General features: G+C 36.0%; 1 protein-coding gene and 1 long non-coding RNA gene across 3 annotated transcripts in view; one reads left to right on the plus strand and one right to left on the minus strand.

Moving 5' to 3' along the window:
* The window catches only part of COL25A1 (collagen type XXV alpha 1 chain), a 457,450-nt gene that overhangs the window by 387,646 nt on the left and 44,660 nt on the right, over window positions 1–25,144 (plus strand). The window contains exons 19-25 of the mRNA XM_037020206.2: window positions 11,228–11,290; window positions 15,172–15,240; window positions 16,357–16,401; window positions 17,832–17,876; window positions 18,827–18,904; window positions 24,422–24,445; window positions 25,063–25,107. Coding sequence (XP_036876101.1) covers window positions 11,228–11,290; window positions 15,172–15,240; window positions 16,357–16,401; window positions 17,832–17,876; window positions 18,827–18,904; window positions 24,422–24,445; window positions 25,063–25,107 — 369 coding nt within the window. The remainder of the gene's footprint in view (window positions 1–11,227; window positions 11,291–15,171; window positions 15,241–16,356; window positions 16,402–17,831; window positions 17,877–18,826; window positions 18,905–24,421; window positions 24,446–25,062; window positions 25,108–25,144) is intronic.
* The window catches only part of LOC118972722 (uncharacterized), an 83,517-nt gene continuing 59,357 nt past the window's right edge, over window positions 985–25,144 (minus strand). Inside the window, exons 2-3 of one of the 2 annotated variants that reach the window (XR_005061799.2) lie at window positions 21,388–21,459; window positions 985–3,752 (exon numbers count right to left, since the gene is read on the minus strand). This is a non-coding gene — a long non-coding RNA (uncharacterized lncRNA). Of the gene's footprint in view, window positions 3,753–15,427; window positions 16,348–21,387; window positions 21,460–25,144 lie in introns of those variants that run through there. The other variant, XR_012131628.1, reaches the window with a different exon arrangement.

Consider the following 25,144-nt stretch of genomic DNA (forward strand, 5'->3'; position numbering starts at 1 on the left):
TAAGCTTTCTATGCATCTTCTGAAATAATTACTTAAAGCTTACTTTGAAAGTTTGAAATTTTTCATGAGGCGCCTGACTGGACTTACAGTTCTACTGCCTTAGCTGCAGTTACTCCTTTAAAATCAGCTTATTTTAAGGTTTTGTTTTGTTTGGCTTTTAATTCTAGAAGTGTTTGATGGAGTAACATAATGCAGGTAGATTTCCTCTTACATTGTTCTGACAGAGTTTGAAATCAATCTGTGGTGTGCATTAGACCCTTCTAAAATTAATATTCCTAGTTTCAGTATGAGGGTTGTGTATACTGTTTAATGGAGTATGTTACATGAAATCATAGAATCTTGGAATAAACATGTTTGATTGAGTTCCTAGACATCATATGGTATCATACGTAATATTTTATGGGTATATTTGGTGTAATGAAACCAGGAAAATGTGAAATATATATATATATGGAAATGAAATATAATGAAAGACATGAAAGCTGTGTCTTCCAGGTTGGCACTCAGAAATTTTGGTTCTGCTTTTTGTTTGATGTTTCTAGATTAGTATCATAGACACTTAGATAAGTCCTTTTGGTATATTTTTAGTCTTTGGCTTCTTCAGTGAAAAAGTACACTCTCTGACAGCAGTTTACTAAAGAATCAAAGTCATTCCCTTATTGTCTATTTAGCAAAAATAACTTAATAAAATTAATATGTGACTTCATAGTGTAGAGTTAATTTATGGCAGTTCCTTAGTAATTCCCACAGATTAAAAAAAAGCATTTTACAAATGATTGGAGGATCATAGATTTTTACAACAAATTTAAGAAAATTATATTCAGCATTAGTGTAGAAGAACCTGGTAGCATTATAAATAAGGGGGGAAGCATTTGGAAGGAGGCAGTTTGGAGGTGCTGGGCAGGGTTTTCTTTAGCTGTGTGTGTAGGTTAGCAGGGCTAACCACCCCTGCTGGCTCGTGGGCAGGGCCCTTGGTGCTGTGTGTTAAAATCCAGTTTTCCCTTCTCCTGAGCATTAGGCGCTTTCTTGGTGAGAAAACGTACTGAAGAGTGAAGGTTTGGGAGTTTTTTCCCTTCCAAAACAAAAAAGCCAAAAACAATTTCAGTTACTGCTATTTGTTGTCATTATCTTTTATTTATTTTATGTCACCCATGAAAAATATCCCATAGCATTTCCCCAGCCATATGTGAACTACTGAATGTTTTGAACTTTTTGAAGTTAGAAAGATGGTGGTGATTTGCCACCTCCAGTGAATGCTTTTATTCCTCTGCTGTAGGAAATTGCCAGATGTATTTTGTCACAATAGTACAGGTGATATTTTCCTTTGTTTTTCTAACTTTGACTAGTGACTATAGTGACAATAAGCAATCAATTGGCAAAAGCCTTTTCATATTCACTAGAGATACTTTTCTGTGTGATTATCAAGTACTGTTAAGTAACTATCCAGTATTTGATTTAAATCACAGATTCTGTTTTTGGTGTAATTAGCTTGTCTTCTTGTTCTCTTTCAAGTTGTAAGCAATATTCTTTCCATACAATGTGGTAGGTGCTCAGTATAATTAAATAATTTTTTAAAGGAGGCAATTTAAGACATTGTCATTAGTAGTCAGTGGATATTTATAAATGTGTTAAAACTTTATGATTTTATGATATAGCTTCACTAGCCTGGGATGTCCTTTATTCCTTTATATACCTCACTTTTATTAGGTTGCTAACCACAGGACAGTTACCCATAATTTTATAGTTTGAACGAGTAACAATATTTAGAGAGGGAACCACCATGTACGGATTTAGAATATGTGGTAGCAAGGACATTACTCATAAGCTTCCTAGACTTGTGTGTTTGTTTATGCTGTGGAAATACTTCCTGCTGCTATTCACCTCCTTATCTGCTGGTACTCCAGAGAGCATGCAAAGGCCATCATTATTTCCAAGACTTGAGGAACCCAGCCATGGCATACCAGGGAAGCTTTGATCCACCACCTGTTGCTCTAGGAGAATGGTTGGAAACCTAATGAGCATCCACATGCTTTCCACACAGCTCTCAGGAAATGAGCAAAGTGCCTAAATACAGACAGCAGGCTCATCTATCTATCACCTCAGAGTCCCACTCAGAGAAAGTGCTAATACCTTAGGCATACATAATAAAAGTCACTAAGAACAGGCACAACTTAATTTCAAACTACTCTTCAGCTTCCTGCACAAGTATTGGAATATTCTCTTTCCATGTGGAAGACATTTGGAATTTCTATTTCATGCATTCATGGTTCATATATTGTCAGAATGTTCAACTGGGAAAATTAAATTGTGTACCATGTACCATGCAGACATTGATCTTCCGGAATAAGGTTTGAGCTCAGAAGATTATTTTTATAAACAAGCCTTCAAATAAATTTTTCATGGACAAAACATTGTAACTAGCTTTCTTGATATCCCATAAAAGGGAAAGATTCAAAGTTCCTATTTTGTTTTAATTCATGTCTCCACAGTTATTTTGAAAAATGTAAATATGTTACTTACCCCTTTTTATGATCATATTACTCTAGTAGTTAAGCAGTCTAGAGCAGTGATCAAGAGCCTTACTTTAGCACCAGACCATCAGTGTGCAGATTCTGCTTCCACCCCTCGCCATTTAATGAAGCTATATCATGACATTGAGCAAGTTGTGTAATCTTTCTGTGCTCCTGTTTATGAAATGGGCATCAAATTGTCATTGTACATAACTCAGAGAGCTGCTGTGAAGACTACTTGAATTAATGTGCAATTCCTAAAATATTGCCAGGCACATAATAAATGCTATATAAATTTTAGCTATTGTTATCTCTTTCTGTTGGAGCAGCTCAGAATATTGGAAACATTGGTTATGCACCTGTTCCTTATAATCTTTCCTTGTGTGACTGATTTAACCTACAGAACATAAATCCATTTACACTCTATAGGTCAGTAGATGTAAACTCTGAAAACTCCTTTGCAGTGATTGGGTAAATGTTATCTTTAAGAGCCATAAGATAACCTACTTTCTCATGAAACATGACATCACACTATTGCCCTTTTCTTATAATCAAAAAATGTTCCAGAAACAAAGGATGAGGGAACACAATGTTCTGAATATAAGACTTGGTACTGTTGAAGTTCTCCTTCATGACACTGCTCACTGGAAGAGCAAACCAAGAATAGGACATGTAATGATGGAAATCATTGCCTGGGACATTTTTTACAAATAAAGATTTTCAGTGCTTGCTTTTCTCCTTTCAACACAGACCACCATTTATCTCATCATATTCAGAAAGTAAATGGGAAAACATTTGCATAATACAGAAATATTAATACAGTAAGGAGATGTAATACAGTAAAAAATACCACAAATCTGAAAAAAATCATTTAGGTGGTAAATAAATTTTTACAGTATTTTCCCTCAAAATTTGGTATTTTTGCTCTGGCTTCTACATTAGTGAAAATTTGACATTCAGGTCAAGAATTTGAGTATAGAGAGTATAGAGAGGGTATGAGACAGTAACTATCCCTTGTTACATGAAATCATCCTTGGCACTAAATCACATAAAGACTAACTTTTACAGGTGGCAGAAACATGTACTTTGGCACTCTTAAGATTAATTATCGTGTTCAGTAATCTAGTAGAAATTTATCTTCTAAATCTGCTGGGGATGAGCTTGCTTCCTCAGAAACAGCAAATCACATTTTAAAAATAGCAGAAGAAAGTTTCTGGAAGTAACAGGATATGAAATGAATTCCTAAAATAAAAAAGAAAAGACATACTGGTTAAAAGGATAACATTGTTAGTGTTACTTATAATTATTTCCTGCTTGCACAAAGTGCGCCTGAGCAGTTGAGTAATTTAAGAGTCCTATTAGGAAATTCATACAACCAGAAATCAGAGATTTTTAGCAGCCGTAAGGAAACCTCCGATAAATACACCAAAATGAGCTTGCATGATGTCATTCTATTTTTAAAATAATCAGAAAAGTATGTTTTCTAAGTTTTAAATAAACCTGCTATCATAGTTCATTTTCATCATAGCCACCAAGATGTTTTAATTTGTACTCAAATTTGATCCTTAAGTTTGGGGGACAGACTCTTCTTACTTTCTCATTCTTTTTTTCTTCCTCAGTAATTTTACAAATCAATCATTACAAAAACTGGCTGCGTGGAGGTTCTTATTACAACAAGTTTTCTTCTTGTAATCCTTAAAAGCAGGTATCATGCTGACTTGAATTCTAATTAGCCTTTAAGCAAGAAGAATATTGTATGGCTAATGCATTCAATGTTAGGACACATTAATCAAAATTACGGTGATGTATTTTAGCACCCAGGCAAATCAGCACATATTTTTTAAGCCCTGTTGTACTATTTTTTGGGCAATGAAAATTGGATCTGCTTGGGAAGTGATAAATATCATGGAAAACCTGACTTGGTTTAAGGTGGTATATTAGATGTTCTTTTTAGACAGATTAAAAAAAATAGTATCTCTTCCTGCTTTAATTGATAATAACTTGTAAAAATAAAACAAGTGGTAATAAATGAAAAACCAGAGATTTTTCTGTGGGCAAGCGCTAATCAGTTAGGACTTTCTGACCACCATTACATTTAGCATATGGTAAGTTCTGGAAGTTTATAGGGAAACACCTGGTGAGCATTTCTGTGTAAATGAAACTGTCTCTTCCTTTCTTACCTTGACTATTAATCTATATGAAGGACATCTTAATCTATATGAAGGACGTCCTTTATGTAAATTTGACCAAAGAGTGTTATGTGAACTGTCCCAACTGCCATCTAAAAGAGAAAGTAAGGTCATCTGAAATACTTTCTTGCTATATATTAAATGTGGACTTAAGAAAAATTAGTCCAGATTTTATTGTAGAATTCCAAGGCTTAATGAGACCTTTGATGGTCATTGTTAGATTTCAGAAAAGTCATGCTCTTAAAGATTTTCCTGGTTTTCCCTTGCCTTTCTGTAATACAGAAGGCCCATTTGTTATCCTTTTGTGTTGGTAAAGATGGTAATTGTTTGCATTGTTTGGGGGTATTTTTGTTTTGCTTTTCCTGGGTTTTTTTTTTTTTTTGGCCAGAATACATAGAAGTTAAGCTATCTCAATAGGCTGTTTAAATTTTTAAAAAGTAATAGTAAATGAGTTGAGCAAAAGTGGCTTCAGTCAGAAATCTTATCTTTGTGGTATCATGTCATCTTACATAATGAATAGATCCCACCTTCCTCTAGAAATCTTGTAGTTTACTTCATTTCTCTGTGTACATGTTGCTAATTTATGTGAGAAAGCAAATGTAGAAAGAGAACTCTAATAATGACACTCTAATCAATAAGGGAACTTTTTGCGTGGTGCAAAACCATGATAATTTTCAAATACAATACATATTCATTACTCTGACTTATTTTCCTTGAGCTTAATATGACCAGCTCAAAGCTGTGGCTGTAACTGGAAAGATCAGTGTGAAACCATTAGGCCCTCCAAAATTGGTCGTGAGAAGATACGCCCTTGATTTCAGCTGTATCTTTTCACCTTAGACTTGCATCATTATATGCCCTGGCTGTTTAAAGCTTTCATTCAAATTAGCAACCTGTGTCACATTCTCAGATGGGTCTGCTTGCTCCCAGTAGCTTGGTAGGAGGCCTGTTTTGTGCTTTGCCCTGAATTAAGCGCATTTCTCCTGCCCACCTCGAATCCCAGTTTAGTTGCCAAAGCCATCGCTCTCTATTATTCTTTCCTATCAGCTCAACACAGGGAATAGATGTGTTACACTCGTGGTGGTGAGACCCGGTTTTTGAACTTATTGGTGGTGAGCTAACTAATTAATGTTGCGAATAAACGAAGGAGAGAACTCATGAAACAACTCAGGAGGATATCAGACGCAGTATCCAAGACAAGAGCAGAAACTCTTACCAAACTTTTCTTCATTTTAGAATTTGATGCCATATTATTGCCTTATTACAATAGCACTAATGGAGCTGAGATTTCTCTGACAACCATGTATTCTCTGGTTAGCCTTTGGCCTGGGTAGCAGGCTATGCTGCCAGTTATTAATTGTGTTGTAGCAATTAAAATTTTAGATAGTATTAAGGGTTATGACAAATAGTGCTGTATGTATTTTACCTCCAGGCTTTAGTTCAATCATAGCCCTGTGTTTATTTCAAGAGTTAGATATTATATTGTTTATGTTTTTCTATGTCTGTCCCATGGGTAAATGTATGTTGGATGTTTCCAGGACCAGTGAAAACAAAACAACCAGCGCAATAACAGATTAAACCTGGATTTAATTGTTATGGTCATGGTAGAGGAACAGAAAATTTAAGATGCTTGTTCCTTTTCCTATTTCCTCTCTCTTCTTGTCTTCCTCCCCATTTCTCCTCACCCCGTCCCTGCATTCCTCCACTGTTCCTTCTCCTTCTCTCCCTTCTTTTTACTTTTTACTCTCCCTGTATTTCAGCACTTGCTTCGCCAGCAATGACATCTTCAGGCTGGCAATCTGTTGCCTTCCCTCCTGATTCCCTTCCACACAGAATCAACAGGACGGATATGAATAGAATCCCAATTGACTTTGCAATCTTGTTCCCAACAATAACAAAAGTAACCTAAGATGCTATTTCAGTTGAGGTGGTGAGTGAATAAAAAGAAAGGTGGAGAAAAATTTAGAATACACGTATGAAATGAGAGAAAAAGATATATATGTGAAACTTGAGAGAAAAACAGATTAAAGTGGCTCTGAAGTAATTAACACTCTTCTAAACTTACTCTTACATTATTCCTTGGTGCCCTGGTGTTCATGACAAACCAATGTTTAAAGCCTATGTCTTTTCTCCATTCTTCTTAGACTTTGTGTTCATTAAAAAGAAAAGCACTAACACATCAGAAACCAGAAAGATTAACATTGTTTCAGAAGACGTCATGTTTTATTGTTTCCACTTCAGTGGTAGAGCTATTTGCCTTGCTGTTTACCTATAAATCCCACATTTCCCTGGTTATGATGGCCAGCATCTGCCCTTTTCAAAGGAGCTCTGCCTTATAGTCCTATGATATTCCTAAAATGTTCATGGAAATTATAATTTGAATTTTCTAATTCATGTAATTGCCTTGTAAAAAGGAAGAAGAAAAACAGCTCCAGGTTTAATTGTTCCTTCGTAAGAGCTTAATTCCATTACAGTTCCCATTTCCTCTACTGCCTCTCTCCCCCACCTTGTTTACTCCAACAAATACATGTGAATTATTTCCAATTTAACAATCTCTTATTTCCCATTGATTAAATGAGATTTGTACAAATAGCTCTGAGGATCACTCATTATATAGTCCAATACAGACAGTTTAGAATAATGTAGGTGAACCATAAGTGTTTGTTATCACTGTAGCCCTCCTGTTTATTGCCCTGAAAACTTAGGTAACCTAATTTTTGTGTAATCTGATTCACTCCAAAGACAGTTTCCCAAAAGTGTTTTGTGTTTAAATCCTAATTCAGGTGCTTTCTGTTACCTTCCCATGACCAAGTCTCCTTCTATCCTGGTTAACTAGAATTGTTACTATAGTAGAATAACCACTTGCTATTTTTTTTATCACATTAAAAAGTATTTATAGAGCCATAGGTTGTCATAGCCTTTCGAGACATTTCAGGAGATTCTTGAACCTTTAAGTTCTACATCAGTCCATGTCAAAGAGGCAAGATTTTTTTTAAGGGTTACATTTATTTAGGGAAATTCAATAGGAATGACCACTTTCTCTTTCCCTTCCTCATGAGATGAAAACTCATTCTTAATAAACCTGTCTCCTCTGCCCTACACACTTTGGGTTTGTAATACTAAATGCTCTGGCAGATGGATATTCTCATAAAGTGATGCTATATTCACATGAGAAAATTTAAATGCAGGGCTACTTCTTGAAAGAAGTTGAAACATTGAGTATAGCCCCATATAGGTTGTAAAGAAACAGGAAATCACCTCATATGTCACCAGCTAGTTACAGAGAGATGTAATACTGATGCACTTTGAGAGCCCTTGGTATAAGGTTAGGAAGGTTAAAAACAGCCCAGGCAGCTCAAAAACAAGTTTTGTTTATGCCTTATTTATTCCAACAATTGTCTTTCAAGCCTGAGCCAAAGAAGAGACCAACGACTGTTTCCTCCCCTTTCTGCCAAGACACAGAGGGAATGGAGATAAGATCTCCAAAGGGATTGAGAGCTCTGGAATTAAATAAACATAAAACTATCCTCCTAAAGTTATGTATGCTATTTTTCCCCTCTAAATAGGAAGTGAATGTATCAGTATGGTAGATGATTTCTTAGAGTGTCATGATAAGGTACAACTAAACATACTCAAAGCCTTTAAAATTAGCCAGTGCTAAAATTGTTGTGACTGTTAAATGCATTGCTAATTTTGTATCTGAAAATAAAAATTTTCCCCCTGAATATTCTATGTAAAGGAACTTCATGTACACTTGTTCAGGAGAATTTCATATCTGTTCTATTTTTTAAAAAGAGAGATGCAACATTTTTGTCACTGAGGTCCCAAAGCCATATTTATTTATTTGTAAATTATGAAACTGCATGCTTCATCTTTTATAAACTAAACACTAACCTGAATAAGAAATATGTTTTTGCAACATTTACCCTTTCTTCTTCTCTTTTTTAGTATACTTTAATGGTGCTTCTATATGCTTTGCTAAACAGTGAGATAATTTTATTTCTACTTGAAGATGTGCAAGATTCTTGTCTGCATGTAAACTTTCAAACTATTAACTTGCATTATATTTTCATGACAGAAAGTCACTAATGATATGCATTGACTTTAATACAGATTTTTTCTTGAGGGTGGAGAGAGAATATTTATGTATTTGTATATATGATTTAATTGGAAGAAATGTCTTGTAAGTAAATGTATTCCTTTAAAATAACAAGTCAGACTCTTTTACAAGAAGTGGAATGGTTATTATTAATTTCTAAGAATATAATTTATTTTCACTTTAGAGTACTAGGAGATCCATGCAAAATTATTTGTTCAGATTTTCCTTTACATTACATATAGGGATGGGACAGGTGGAATATAGTTAAAGAAATTTCACGATGGGAAACCTAAAGCATTAATAAAGTTTTATATAGCATGTTTTAGAAACTCACTTATTTCAAAAATATTTGATGACATTTTAACACTTCTTATTAAACATCCTGTCTGTATCTTCCTGCTTAACTCCAAGTATCAAGAAACAAATGTTGAAATATTGCTACCTTAGAAAAAATCAAATATATCAAACAGCATTAGCAACTTCAGAAATAATCCAAAGGGTAGAGGTGGGAGGGTGGGGTGTGGTGAGGAGGGTGGGCGAGGACAGGAAATGCAGAAACAGAGCCATTACAGGTTTGACTTTAACACTTCACTCTAATTTTAGGAAGTTAGACTCTTACAGTTGAGCTCACAGTCTTAAAAAAATTTAACTTTATGAATATTCAAAAAAATGTGAAGACTGATCATTAGTGTTTTCTGACACCAAATTCAATACAAGGAGTCTTTTCCAACACCAGTTCTCTGATTCTCTGACACCAGCTGCATGTCCTATTATTCAGTCCTGTTATGACACTAACTACTTGAGGACAGCCTCAGACTCCTCAGGGCTCCATCTCTCACAAATCTGCCCTTGCTTCAGACCCCAGTCCCCAGTTCTCATCCCCCCATTACCTGCATTTCTGTCTGAATTGGCTACAAATTAAAGAGTACTCACAACCATCCACTTCCACCCCCACTCAAGTTTGATAATTTGCTACAATTACTCACAGAACACAGGAAAATACCATACTTACTGTTACAATTAATTATAAAATATAAAAATAGCCAAATAAAGAGGTATATAGGGTCAAGTCAAAAAAGGGTCTTGAGTGTAGGAGCCCCTGTTCACTTGGAGCTGGGGTGCACCCTCCTGCCAGCACATGGATGTGTTCATCAATTTAAAGCTCTCTAGTCTCCACTGTCGAGGGGTTTAATTGGAGGTTCCATTACATAGGCATGGTTGACTACATCATTGGTCATTGGTGATTGAACTCATCTCCAGCCCCTGTTCCATCTCTGGAGATGGTGAAAAAAGGAAAGGCCAGCCTTCTTGTCACACCCTCCATCCACAGGCTGTCTGGGCCTGCCAAGAGTCACCTCATTAACATAAACTATGACATGTTTGAAAGGGGCTTGTTATGAATAACAAAAGACATTCCTGTTACTTTCATGACTCAGGAAATTCCAAGGGTTTTAGGAGCTCCATGCAAGAACCAGGAATAAGAACAGATATGTTTTTTATTACACATACTGGGTTTCCTCCAGGTAGTGGAGAAGTAGAGAAGAGTTACAGAGGTATGGCAAGAAGAGGTATTTTTCTTTTCATGCTGAACATTCCTGAATCTCTTCCCTAGCCACATTATTTATCAGTTATTTATGCTGCCTGCCACAACTGGAGTAGCTTAAAATAACAATTGACTGACTGTTTTGGAGAATTAGGAATTTGAGCATGGCTCAGCTAGGTGTCTTTGGTTGTGTCTCCCATAAGGATTCAGTCAAGCTGTCAGTAAGTCTGTGGTCTCATCTGAAGGCTCTACTGGGGTGGAGCCTCCACCCCAAGCTCACATTTATCACTGTTGGCAGACCTCACACCTCACTATGAGCATCTCCCCATAGGATTGCTCACAGCATGGCAGATTGCTTTCCCCACAGCAAGTAATCCAAGTAAGAGATTATGGGAAAGAGCCCCTGAGATGGAGGCCATAGTCTTTGAATGACTTAGTCTCAAAAGTGATATCTCACTACTTCTGCCATATCTGTTTGTTAGATATGAGTCAGTAAATCCAGTCTACTCTCTAACAGAGGAACTGTATAGAGGCAGGAATACTAGGAGGCAGGATCAACGAGGCCTGTCTTCCAGTCTACCTCCCACACCCACCCAAACAAAATGGATTTTAATTTGATAAATGATAAGAAACACTGGACAAAAGATGAGAAAGGAAATTATAAAGAATTTATCTGGTTTCTTTATCTCCTTGACCTTCTAAAGTTTTGTTCAAAGTATTTTCACTGATCAAAACCAAATCTGATTAATTTTATAGTCAGTAAATGGATCTCAGCAAGTAAGTTGTATATAATTAAAGGAGCAAAATTCCAGTAGAGAGAAATCAGTTCGACTTTACTTAATTACTGTTAATGAATAATAATCTCATATGCCCATCTTTTTTAAAGGGAGAACCAGGTTTCATTGGTCCTCAAGGAGAACCAGGCTTACCAGGGTTACCAGGAACAAAGGTAAGTAGAGTCAATTTTCCTTTATTTTCTTTCTGAAATTTTTTTCATATAATTTTAATCCATTATGTTGAAAAAGAGGTGGAGTGACTTTATTATTTAGGTGATCAGATATTTTTGCATAGAGAACTAAAGCAACTAGTCACCCATTACCAACACTGCTACTGGGAATGCCATGTTAAGTAAGTAATAGGAAGTTAATTCCAGAAAGCCTTGGGTAAGACAACAGGGTGGTGGAATATATTAGTTGTTCCTGTTGTCCCCCAAATTGATAGGATGCTATTAGTCTCCTGGCCATATGGAAAAGTAGAGGGATTCTGAGAGGAGAGAGAGACCTCACTAACTCCTGCTCCTTATCACTGATTTTAGGACATACTTGTAAATCAAGCTTTTATTGCTATTCTCCCAACATTCCCTAGATTTCAAAGGCAAGAACTGATGTCATATAGATTCCTAAGTGCCTCATCCCAAAAGGCTCCATCCTGAATAACGTCTGCAGAAAGGTTCTGTAATGAAAACCATCTCATGATCCTTCACCTGGCAACCCTAGAGAGGGCCCTAAAAGCAAAATCTATATACCACCATATAAAAAATTGTGTTGCTACAAGTACAGTTAGGCCCATCGTTCTCTTTTTATCTACCCAGTAAGACATAAAAAGGTACAGCTCTGAGGATGGAACTTTGCTCATGACAGACTCATGAATCAAAGAAGGGACAAAATTAGATCAAACTGCATTCTTTTATTTTTAAACCATACTAGTCTTTGCCTCAATGTGTATTGCATTCACCAGAAATAAGCCAGAATGATTTCCAAGAGCTAGAGAAATATGTTCATGGTCTGTTCTGACAGAGGGGTCCTCATTTCCGCTGATCAAGAGAAAATAACTGTAATCCTAGTAAATGGAAACTATGTGTGGCCTAAGGCAGACTGAAACCCAGTCGAATTTATGCAAAATTGCAGTTTTCTCAAGCAATTTCTTTTTCACATAATGAGCTGTCAGGCTTATTAACAAAATATGAGGAATGCCTGTTTTAGCTTGAACAGATTCACACAAGAAATGTACTTTCTGGAATAAAAAGAGAGAAAGCAAAGGAATAATGAGCATTCGCTGTTCATTTAAGAACCATTGTGTTTATTCAGCTTGCAGCCTCAGAGCCAGGTAACGAAAGAAGGAGCCTCATGGATAAGCACAAAGAAATGGGAAACCTGGTCAGTACTGGAGAGAACCAGCCATGACTTAGATCTCTGAGTGTTTGTGTCATTTTGTTTGCTAACCAAGGGAAAATAGAAGAAACACAGGCAGTAGAGAATGGAGTTTATACTTAAATATCATTTTAGTTCATTTATTTTAAATTATTCCACAGTTTCAAAAAAATCCAGATGTAAAGTCATAAAATCAACATTAATTACTGTTCATGAAGAATCCAGCCTGATGTTATAGACCAAATACTGTTATAACAGATACTACTCTGAACTCCCAGTAAAAGCACAGAATGTACTCTACCTGTTTTATATTTCCACAAGAAAGGATGTGGATAAGAAATTCATTTTATTGACAATCTTTTGAAGTTGATTTTCAGCTAAATTGCCTATCTGACAGGACTTTGGTATCATAATGGAGAAGTAATGATTATTTTAAAAATCTCTCTCAGCTGAACACCAGTCCTTTTCCAGTTGTGTAGGCAGTTGGGGTGTATACCACTAAATCCAGATTTAAAAAGTAAACTAACACTGCATATTTTACCACCAACACAATGAAGAGAGATCATAATGAAGGAAGGTGGATAATAGCATCTAAAAATCTGTTCATATGCTGCTGTTTCCTCATTTTCTGTATCAGTGCCTGGGAGAGACCTATGTCAGTCTAAGGAAATGGAGTTTTATTATGAGTAATTTAGAATGCTTTGAGCAATGCTGTTTTTTCATTAATATAACATTTTTTTTTGTCAAACATTTTTATAGTATTTGAGAATGGAGAGTAAATGCAACAAAAACAGTCCCTACTCTCCTAGTTTACATTCCAGAGTGTGTGAGAGAAGGAAGAAAATATAAACAATATGACTCCAAAGAGTGATAAGCAACTAGTTAGGGGCATTGTGGTAAAAAAATGATTCCAGGTAAACATGTAAAGACTCCACTCCTGTGATATGCTACAGACAAATGATTTTCTAAGGTTTTTGTTTTTCTCTAAAATAAGCATATAGTTACTATTTTAGAATTCTTCTGTAAAATATTAAAAGAAGCACCAAGTATGGTACATTTTGTTTTTTAAAAAATAAAAATTCCATATACCAACAGAAGCCTTCAGTGTCTAATCCCCAGAAGAATCCCTTCTGGAACATCTTTTCCATCTCCTATGTCCAGTCAGGTCCCTTGCTTTTTTCCCATCCTCTCCATTTTCCCACCTACTCTTCTAAGTTCATGCTGAGAAACCAACTAGTGGTCTTTAATCCTTGCCTCATCTATTTCACCTGCCCTGCAAACTACAAAGGCTTCCCAGAGTGGGCATTATGCAGATAAAGATCTTCGAATTTAGAGCCCAACCTCACCCATCATGGGTTCAGTCCTATTTTCTTCTCCTTTCCAAGATGATTGGTTCCTTCAGTGAGCAGGGTGCCATCCTCACATTTTCTCATCCATAAACATGTTATCACCAGTCTGAATTCCAAACTTTTTGATTATTGAAATCTACCCACCATGCAGGAAGCCAGACGTTGCTCTGTGTTCAGGGGGTTTAAAACAGCAATACCTTCCTGGAGAGCCATTTGGCAAGCTTTTAAAATGTTAATACTTTTGACCCAGCAATTCCCCAACTAGGAATTTGTCCTAAGAAAAATGACCAGAAATATGCAAAAGATTTACATACAGAAATATTTTTGCAAAAAATTAAAGATTGAGCACAATCAGTTTTAAATTACAGCTTTCCCATTTTAAAAGCTTTGTGATTTGGGGCAATTTTTCTGAGCTCCAATTTCCTCATGCATAGAGTATGGATACTAACCTTTCTCATTCTTCTTGAGGGTTGAATAAGATACTGCATGCAAAGTGTTTTGTGCAGTTCTTGCACTCACCAATAGCACCATTGTAAACAGTGATTATAAAATCACCTTATCCATCCATCCTCAGGATGGGACTCAAGTTTCACCTCCAGGAAATTGATCTGGACCATTCAGAACCCTTTGGGACTTTATCTTCTCTCACATATAGCCTTACATTGCTCCATAATTCTTAATTATTTTGTTCATGTGGATCTTGTTTAACTAGATCACTAGTTCTTTGAGGACAGTGACCATGTTCATAGTTTGTAGTGCTATGAATATAGTAAAAAGCTGTAACACCTATGTATCTTGCTCTATTGTGAGTACTTTACAAGTTACAACATCAGTACTATAATTTTCTCCATTTTACAGAGGAAACAGACTTTCAGAACTTAACTAACATTCCAGAACACAGAACTGGTAAATAACAGAGCCAGGATTAAAATCCAGGATATCCGATTACAAAGCCAGGCACTTAACCACTTTACCCTGCTTCTTCCCAGTAGATCTTAAAAAGTGCTGGCAGAATGAAAACTATGTCTATGCCTGCCTCAAAGTATAATGATGGCCCTTATCAAGTCATTCTCCCTACCAACACACATATCTGACAGGCATTTACCAAACCATTTCCTTGTCTTTAAAATGGGAGTGACAATACAAGCATTGAATAATTTTTATGATTATTAAATGAGATAATCTGTGTTGAGATTTAATTCAGTGCTGGGCACATGATAAATAAATTGTAACTCTCTTCTTTCTTTGATTTTATTCAACTCAGTTTACAAGGACCAGCCTGAGGGCTGGGGAGGGGCTGTGCCATTTATTTGTTTTTTGATTTGTGGCAGGGTGAACGTGGGGAGGCAGGGCCTCCTGGAAGAGGGGAGCGAGGGGAGCCTGGTACCCCTGGACCAAAGGTCAGTTATTCTTGCATTGGAAAATAACATCCTGTGGTTTGTAAATGTGTGCCACTTGCTTTAGAACATGAAATTAAAGCAAATTTCTTCAACAGGTATTAAAACAGCCAAAATCACAAATAGTTTATTGAAATGCATACCAATAAGTTCTTCTCAAAGGGGATTTTACAACTCAACCTTTCCAGTTTACTCTGTGCTATTCCACGAACATATTTAATAACTTATCCAAATGTAAAGGTGGAGATACTTCATATTAACACACTATCACTCAGTGTATATTAAAACTTACTGAGGAAAATGTTGATCCATGGTGTGTTCATTTCTGCAGTAACTTGATGGTGTGCAACACCTTGAAGATATTAGAGCTAAAGATTTATTTGACTTTCAATCTTTATTCTTTTAAATTTCCTGCAAACTAATATGGTAACACTTTATTTTAGTAACCTATCCAAGAGACACAGGAAATGATTTATTCTTTGATGAAAAATTCATGCAAACAATTTTGAGACTAATGAGACTTATTCACACTACTCTTCCCATCCACTGATGGGTGAGCAGTCTTCAGAATTGTAGTGGAGTGTAGGACCATAGAGAGACCAGGGAATAGACTAATGATATGACAGCACAGCAGACCCTTGAACAACATGGGTTTGAACTGCACAGGTCTGCTTATATGTGGATTTTTTTCAATAAATATATTGGAAAATTACTTGGAGGTTTGCAGCAATTTAAAATAAGTTTCTTTTCTTTAGCCTACTTGTTCATAGGAATATAGTGTAGGCTATATATAACATAAACAATATGTGTTAATTGGCTGTCTGTGTTATCGATAAGGCTTCTGGTCAACAGTAGGCTATTTATAGTTAAATTTTAGGTGAATCAAAAATGGATTTTTGACCATGTGAGGTCAGTGCCCCTGAACCCCATGTCGTTCAAGGGTCAGCTGTACTTATATGTAGTGTTACAATAGCTATGATATAGTACCATACATCGAGGTAGTTAAAATAAAGTGTTTTCCATTTTTCTTCATTATTCTGAGTCACTGCTAATTACTTTTTTCTGTTCTTATCTCCTCTGTCATCTTCTCTTTTTCATCTTCACATTCTCCTATAATAGGGGAAACAAGGTGAATCAGGAACTAGAGGCCCAAAGGGGTCAAAGGTTAGTAAACGGGTAACCATTTTAATGTAACATGAAGACTTCAAGAGCTGTGCCTTTGGCCTCTTCCTCAGAGAATCGTGTTTGAGATTAAATTCTTTCACACACTGAGATAGCAATAAATTCATTCTTATGATGATATCATAAAACAATTAGTCAGTTTTGTCTTGTTTGTTTTTATGTGTTCGTGTGCTTTCAGACTATTCTTTAAGAGAAGTTGTATTTCTGTTTCATAATAGCCGCTTTGGAAAAAATTCAGTGTTTTACTTAATTTAAATTATTTATGGTATAATTTAATTTTTTTATTTCCTGGCTATCCTTGTAATAAATGTTCAAATTATGCTTTGCTTTTAAGTTAGTTCACTCCCTTCATTGCATTTAAAATTTTACCACCAAGTGAAATTCTTTCCTTTATCATGTTCTTTACAGTATCCACAATTATCTGTACACTGTTGACAGAAGGCATGTTATTTAAGATGCTGTTAGCTAATAACATGGCATAATGGGTGCAAAATGAGGAAACCACCAGAAAAACTTTAATCCCTTTTCCTGCTATCTTCATTGGTCCTTACCCAGTTTATAGGAATATGTAGAAAGACATTAAAAATGCTTAGAATTCCACTTAGGAAGAGGATCAGTAAATTTAAGGCTATTTTAAAGAACCTTCAAATCTACTCGCATTCAAAGGTTCTATTTAGACTTCTGAGAATTTTTAGTGTTGCCTCAGAGTGATGCATGTGGAGTTTGATGCTTGGACTGTTCCTGGAGCCTCTCCAGGTGGGGTAATAACATCATAAATGGAAATTTAGAGAGTTTTCATGTTGCACTGAAAAAAAAGACAGAGGCAGGTTTGCCCTGCCCGTGACCTGCAGCCCTGCCAACCTGTTCCAGCCAGCTCCTGTCCACTCCCAGTGTTATAAGGCCTATACCTCTAGAAAACCTTTTCCTTAGATCCTATCATCAGAAGGAGGCTAGCTGATTAACTTTCCCTCCTAAATCTCTCCAGAATGAGCTCTCCTGGTTATCTGCACTTCTCAGAGAACAGACAACCCAATAAGTTGGCTCTAGTTCCCCTTGCCCCAGATCTCTTCACATAAAGGCAAATATGGCTCAGCCTGAGATATGAAAGCTTACTCTGGGTGTTATAGAAACCACTTTGCTTTGGAAGATTTCTAGTGAGAGAGTTACCATATATATAGTTGTTCCAAGATACTCTGCCACCCGAAAGGAGAATTTTAATTCGCTCAAAGATGCAACTTAAAGATGCATTTTGCCATGTCAGTTGTTATTGTTTTTCTAGTTGTTATTTTTCACTTCAGTAGTTCACTTTAAAGGTGTCATTATATTATATTAAATATATCCCTAGATTTGAGATATTTCTAGATGTTGGTGCCACTGCTAATTATGTGTTTTTCCCTTTTTATGGGGGAAAGGGTGATCGTGGAGACAAAGGGGACTCTGGAGCCCTGGGACCGAGGGTGAGTGTGAATCTCATCTAAGCTTTTGGTCCCTGCAAGCCCAGATTTGACATATGTATCCATGTGGTTTTTCATAAGACACTGAACTAAAAATACCCAATAATAGCCCTGGAGGTAGACTACCGTAATTACTCCTGCTAACCCCCTCTTTCCTTTTATTTTTTATTTTGGTCACCAGGATCAATGAATGTGTAGGTTCAACATCTAGAATAAGTTCCACAGGAAGGTCTAACAAACTCTTTCTACTTCTCTTTCTGCTAAATAAGCAAGCCCATAGCCATCCAGCTAATAAAACTTTCCATTTTTCAATTAATTCAATTATTTAAAAAGCAATAGCCCATATATTTTAAAAGCCTTTTTAAAACTCAGGCAGGGTATTAGTTGACTACCTTCATAACTAATGGGAATTCAGTGGCAAAGTGAATAGGGTAGAAATATTTAAATATCTTAAAATATTAAAGATCTTAAAAATATTTGTTCCCTATTTGGTTTAATTTTAATGAAATTCTATTTCTTTTGGCAAATCAAGCATTTCCTACAAAACTGTGTTCTATCTTCTTAAAGAATGAGGAGTAATCTGTGAGGTGTAGATGAGTAGAAGAAAGTCAAGGGTTGCTTTAATAAATATGGGTAAAGCCTACAAATTTTGCAAGTCAAAGCAGATGAGCCTATATTTTATAATTTTCAGAGAACAGTTTCAGAGATTGAATCATGTCTCTGTTTTATCACATTTCATATCTTTAACCTGCACAGACAGGAAGTTAGAAATGGTTTGTCTTCTTTGAAACAAGAACAAAATTTGAACATGATTATTTATTCTAAAACTGCAGGTAGGCATTACTAGGAAATTGATGGTCAGAGAGAGACGCATGTTGTTATTTCTGTTTTTGCAAGTCCCCTTTACATCCTAGCCTAACCTTCTGATTTTCCCTTGGGTGGTTTTTTCATAGGGCCCACCTGGCCAAAAGGGTGATCAAGGAGCCACCGAGATCATAGACTACAATGGCAACCTCCACGAAGCCTTGCAGGCAAGTGACTGCTCCCCGCCCTGACCCAGACACTGATACTGATGGGCACCCAGGTAATGTGTGGAAATGTTACCTGGTTTGGATCTCAGAGGTTTCCACAGCTCAAAGTGCACCTTCTCCCTGATCTCCTGGGCCCATCCCCTTCTCTCTACCCCTGTTTATCCTCTTTATTTCCTAGCATTTTTCAGTCTTCCCTTTTCTTTCCCTTCTGCCTTCAGATATGCTTTAGTCTCATCAGGTTAAACCTTGTGTTAGTCAATATTTGTCCATCTTTGTCTTCTTGCTTGTTCAGAGTTCTAAGGTTCTGGAATTAGAGCTGCCTGGGTTCATATCTCTTGCTTACTAAGTGCATGACCTAATGCAGTCATTTAACTTCTCTGTCTCAGTTTTCTCATCTGTTAAATGGGGATAGTAGTAGTAACTGCCTTATAGGGTTGTTGTGAGGCTAAATAAATATTATACACTTAGAATGGTGCCTGGTGCTTAGCACATAATAAATTCTCTATAGTTATTTTTTATGACTGCTACCATTTAATCCTTTTTCTTCCATTAAGTAAAAACCCACTGAGTATATGGCTTGTCCATCACCTTTGTTTCCTATTCATCCTTTTCATGCTTAGATGCCTGCATTCTAGCCTGTGTCATCACTCTGTTGTAACTGCTCTTACGAAGGTCAGCAACAACCTCCAGGTTGAGTCCATTGTACTCATTACCCTTGACTTTGCTGTGACTTTTATACTAAACCACCTTCCTTTTGTAACTCTTTCTTTCTGGTTTCTCTTACCTTCTACTCTCATTTCTTCCAGTTTTCTTCTTTGATGGAGCCATTCTGTTTTAATGTTTCCAATTTCTCTGTCCATCTTCTGATTTTTGGTATCCTCAAGTCTCTGATCTTTTCTTGGTTCAGCCATTCCCTCTGTATTCTTCATGTTCTGGCTTCCAAATCTTTTATCTCAGGACTCACTTAAACATATCTCCAGCTGTCTGAGAACATTTCCAACGGATACACCATTGCTTCAACAGCTGCCAACAGGATGCACAGTCTTACTGGTTACCTTTTCCACTTACCAAATGATTCCCTTCTTTAGCTAACCAGTTTCTGTTAGTGACACCATAAGTCTTTGAATTTCTTGAGATAGAAACTTTAGAGTAATTTAAAAATTATTCTTCATTCTTCTTCCATTATATCTCACCAGATGCTGCTATTTCCTTTTTCAAAGTGGCTTCTGAGGTTGCCCCATTCTCTCCATTCCCAACATCTTCTTCATTTCAGGTTTAGCACTGCAACAAGCCCTTGACCAATTCTTCTGCCCCAAGTGCTTCCTTGTCCTTCTAATCCATCTTTTATATCATTCCAAAGCTCAGCTATTACTGTTTTGATGGCTTCAGTCTTCTCAGAAACCTAAATGACCTCCTTGCCTACTCTATCAAGCCCTAACTGCTCCATCTGACTTTTAATTCTCCATAATCTTGCCTTTCCTGTACAGATTTTTCTATTTCTCCACAACACACATTTTCCCCTAGAGTAGTCACATGATCATATCTATAAAAATCCCCTCTCTTTGCCAGTTCATCCCATTCTTCCCCTCCCTTTCATCCCCTTAAATCCTATCCAACAATCCCCGGCTGCCACCCAGATGGGTTCTTCCTTCTAATCCTTTTACACATTAGCAGCCAAGGCCCAACAGTTTCATATTTAATTGTTCTCAAATCATGTAACTTATTTTAGTTTTGCCTTTTACCAGATTGCAAATTTCTTGGTGACAGAAAATGTGTCTTAGGCTTATTCCATTTCCCCCAGTGTGTCTTGCACCAGGTCTGAGTATGGAAATACTAATAAACTGTTACTGGTTGAATGAGTGAGTATAGTCAGCTCATATGTACAGTTTATTCTTTGCCTGAAAGCCAAAGTCGTTGTTTGAAATATTTGCTATTTTGGATTTGTTTGAATTTCTTTCCCATCCTCATGATTTCACTAATATTATCTAATTATGGTAGGTCTACACTTCTATGGGTCCTTTGCACACCTTCCATTTTTAACTAGTAACACATTCATTAGTTTTATAGAATGTGCCTTCAGCTTAGCTTGTTTTTCTGTTCTACTCAATTCTCTTTCTTCTGGTAAAATGCGGGGAGGGATGCTCACTGCTGGGAGAGAGGTTGATTGGGCAGTATGTCCAGTCCACAGCCTGAATTAGTGCTCCTCAGTGCAAGTGGGTCAGACACAAGCAGTAGCTTCTAGGCTATTGTCAAGTTCTAGAATGAGTTTTCTGAATCGTTCCCTTTTCCCCAGAAATTGATAACTGTGTGTGGAAGAAAAGAGAGAAAGAGAACAAGAAGTTTTGGTGTATGTACCAAGTTTTGGTGTATGTACCATGTTAAAGTTCTCACTTATAAAATACGAGGACATTTAATTAAACTTAATTTACTAGCAATGTTATAAATTGCCCTTGAACTGCTTTCAATGGTGCTCTTATTCTTACTGTCACTTTTAAGAGGTATCCATTCTCTTATCTTCCAAGAAATGTTCCAATATTACGGGCCATGGCCATTTTCTGCAAAAATTATAAAAAAAGCCTTTTAGAGCATCCTTTGCATGAATAACCTAACATGAAGCAAGCTACTGTTAGCCTAAAACTGAAATCTGTTTACCTCCCCTCTGTTATTAACTAACTGGTCATTTTGGTGAAATCAATTAATGTATCAATATTTCATTGATCTTCTCTGTAAAATGAGGATATTTTTGAAATATATTTTTTTAGTCCATAAAATCTAATATCATACTTAGGGCTGTTTTTTCAGGTGCTCCTAAACACTCTGCTGTTATGCCTAAATACATTGAATGTATTTTTTTAATTTGACATCTACAGCTTGATGTAAAAGGATGTATGTGCTTAGTTTCTTTTTTCAAGTCAAGTTCTATATGACTGTAAACCAGTCAATATCTATCATAATCAACTAGTTCATGTTTGTATTTCAACCTAAAAAGTTGTTACTCTTATGGAGTTGTAAGGGCAGCTGTATGTTGTGAATAGTTTATAGTTATTTTTTTTCACTTCAAAACTATTTATTTGTTTTCCTAATGTAGTACTTCAGTGGATTAGGGGGTCCCTAGTAGAATCAATCAAACTAAGTAGCCATTAGATTAAGAATAAGTGGTAAACACTTAATTCTTCTAATTCTCTAGCCAATGATAGACACTCACAGGTTTACCAATTCTCTAGCCAATGATAGACACTCACAGGTTTACCAATTTCACTTCATTATTGCTTCCTCTAAAAAAAATCTGTAAACAAAAGTCTAAGTTAATTAGATAATAGAGGTGTTTTACCTTAGAAATATAAAATTATGCTATTGCCTCTATTAAAAATTGTTACTCACATGGACATTTGCCATTAGCCTTTTATTTTTCTTTAATTCGGTTAAGTTTCCACAATTAGCAGTGAAACCTCTCCATTTCCTAACTCAAGGTTTTAAAAACTCTCAACACTATCTAGACTAAATCTATTCTCTAGTGTAAATCATGAATGATTCCCTGCTTGCATCATTATGAGAAATGAAAGAAAATAACCTTCAAATCTAAAGAGATTCACATAAGCATCTTGGGGAATAAATCGCAAAACAGCCTGCTAGGCTTCAGCCAATTTCCCATTGCTCTAGCTCATGCCTCCCAGGTTACATCATGCCTAACTGGAGAATGACGTGTCTTACTCCATCACTATCAAAAATTCTGATTTTCAATTACTGGAGTTTAAGAGAGAGCACTGCTGAGTGCATACAGGTTTAACGCAGAGGAGCCAGATTCAAACAATCCAAAGTGAGCCAACTTTCAGACATCTTTGTGCGTCTGCATGCTGGTGTTTCTGGAGAGTGGTTAAAGCTGGGTTGTTAAGAAGGCAGCTTAGTTTACTGCCATCTGTTCTTTTACTAACTGGATGGAACCTACCCTGCACAATTCTTGGGTATCACAAATACAGTTATTTAACAAGATCATTTAAACCCCTTTGTTAGATAGTTCAGTTACCATTAATTATACTCTTTTATTATACAACGCATTATGAAACATGTTGTTACCCTTAAATTGCAAAAACTAAAAATTAGTTTTATGTTCTGGTGGCAAATGGTCTCCCATATGGCATATGTTGGAAAACCTCAAAGAGTTAAAATTGTAAACTCCCTTCACTTTCTAAGGTTTTATGATTCTGCTTTGTAGTTAAAAATTTAATACATAATTGGAAGAGAATGATAAATTGTTTCTACTCTATAATATTCTAACAGCCTTTTTTAAATGACTCATCTACCTGTAGGAGCAAAGTATAGCTTTCTCATAACCATAAATCCAACTCTTGATCTCAGTGAACCCCTTAAGAATAAAGTAAGTGGTCCCTTATGTTACACAGGTATGAAAACCTGGGCATTGATTTATTTTTTTAACCTTGCCCCAGTTTGTTGTCATTTTGCATTTTGTGTTAGAAGCACCAGTTGTTGTTTTTCCTACTATGTTTTCAGTGAAGCTTTAATGACCACATCTGATTTTATTGTAGAAAACTTTAACCATTTGTATACACGCTTAAAGACATTGTTTTCTAAGGAATGATGATACCATGTCACTAGAGGCTCAAGTGTTTAATGTGAGATAGATAATGTTAAGATTATTTTTTACAATGATAATAAAAACACAGCACCAACCTGAATCAGAAATTGGGTAGAGTGATAGAAAACAACGGGATAGTGTTAAACCAATATTCACAAGTTTACATATAACTGGATAATGTTTCTCTATGACCAGACTTATCATAATGGAAAATGGAAAATGTTCTCACCTCTGTGATCACATGAAGTGGGTATAGGCCTTATAGAACTTTTGGCACAAGATTTAGACTAGAAAATGTCAATAGCAAAATGATTCATGAATTAGAGATCAAGTGCTTTGGAGATTCATACTTTGAGGAATTTATTTTGTTACAGTACTCCAGCACTTTAATAAACTAGATGAATTCCATGTCAACTCCCATCTTTAGTCCTGGTACCAAAAATAAAAGCTACAGACTAAAAGAGAAAAAAACCCATTACTTATAAAGTTGGATATTTTCATTTTCTCTAACTGAAGTATTCTAGAACAGAGTTCCTGTGAATAGCAGTTTCTCAGTTCAGTTACACTTTGACAAACCCCTAGTGTATACTAGTTTCATGTATAAATTTTTTAATCAAGTGGATTAAATTTTAAACATTTTCATTTTTCCTGATCCATGTTGTCTTTTTAAATATAATTCTAAAAAAGATCTTCATTAGGTGGTGAATAGAGTTCTGACCCCTCCCCAAAAATCTCTACAACTATACTGTATTCATGTGGCGGTAGGATAGTATGTCCTCAGTATCTTACTAATTCCTTATAAGTCATCTTATAAACTTGCCCATACATAATTAAAAAGTTAATTATTTCAGAAGTATATTATTGGACTTTGGCACACACAAAATAGGTAACTCTTGTTTTTGTCAATACATTTTTCCCAACAGAGGATTACCACCTTAACTGTCACGGTAACTGCTACTGCATGATTTCTGTGGTTTGTGACTTTATATCTGGTGTCATGCATGCCAGTCATAATGGTACTAATGTAGCAGTTGTTTTTTCTGGTATTTAATGTTTCATTGTATAAATAACCTTTTAAAACAGGTTGCCCCAGTTTAGTCTCTTTGTCTGTTTAGTGAAAAAGTCAAGGAAAAAGTTGCTATTTTTCCTAAAATCTTTGGCCTTATCTAATAAATAATGTAACTTTGTTCTTTAGTATTTGGGGAATCAAACCCTTTGTGTGTGTGGCAGGTGGAGGTGGGGGGTGTCTAGAAACACAGGTAATACCGCTAAGCTAATTCATCCCAAGAAGATGAATGTGGGACATGGCAGCAATTATACATTGTCTTAGTGAGTCAACTCAAAAGCATATTCAATATTATTTTAACTTAAATGTATTAATAGTTTTGCATGTAAGTAGGTAGTTTTTCTAATTATTTAACTGGTGAAATTTGTCCTCATTGCCAATCAATATTGGAGGATATTTGATTACAATAGAAATAAGGGAAGTATACTTACTATTTAAAGCATAAATTTTTATACTTACACTTGCCACTTTTTGAAACTTTGTCTTTTCTTGACTTAGGGTCCCCCTGGACCACCTGGACCTCAAGGACTGCAAGGGCCAAAGGTTATTCTTTATTTTACTTGTTTCCATTTACCCCACA

This window comes from Manis javanica, chromosome 5 (genome assembly GCF_040802235.1).
Source record: "Manis javanica isolate MJ-LG chromosome 5, MJ_LKY, whole genome shotgun sequence".
NCBI lineage: Eukaryota > Metazoa > Chordata > Mammalia > Pholidota > Manidae > Manis > Manis javanica.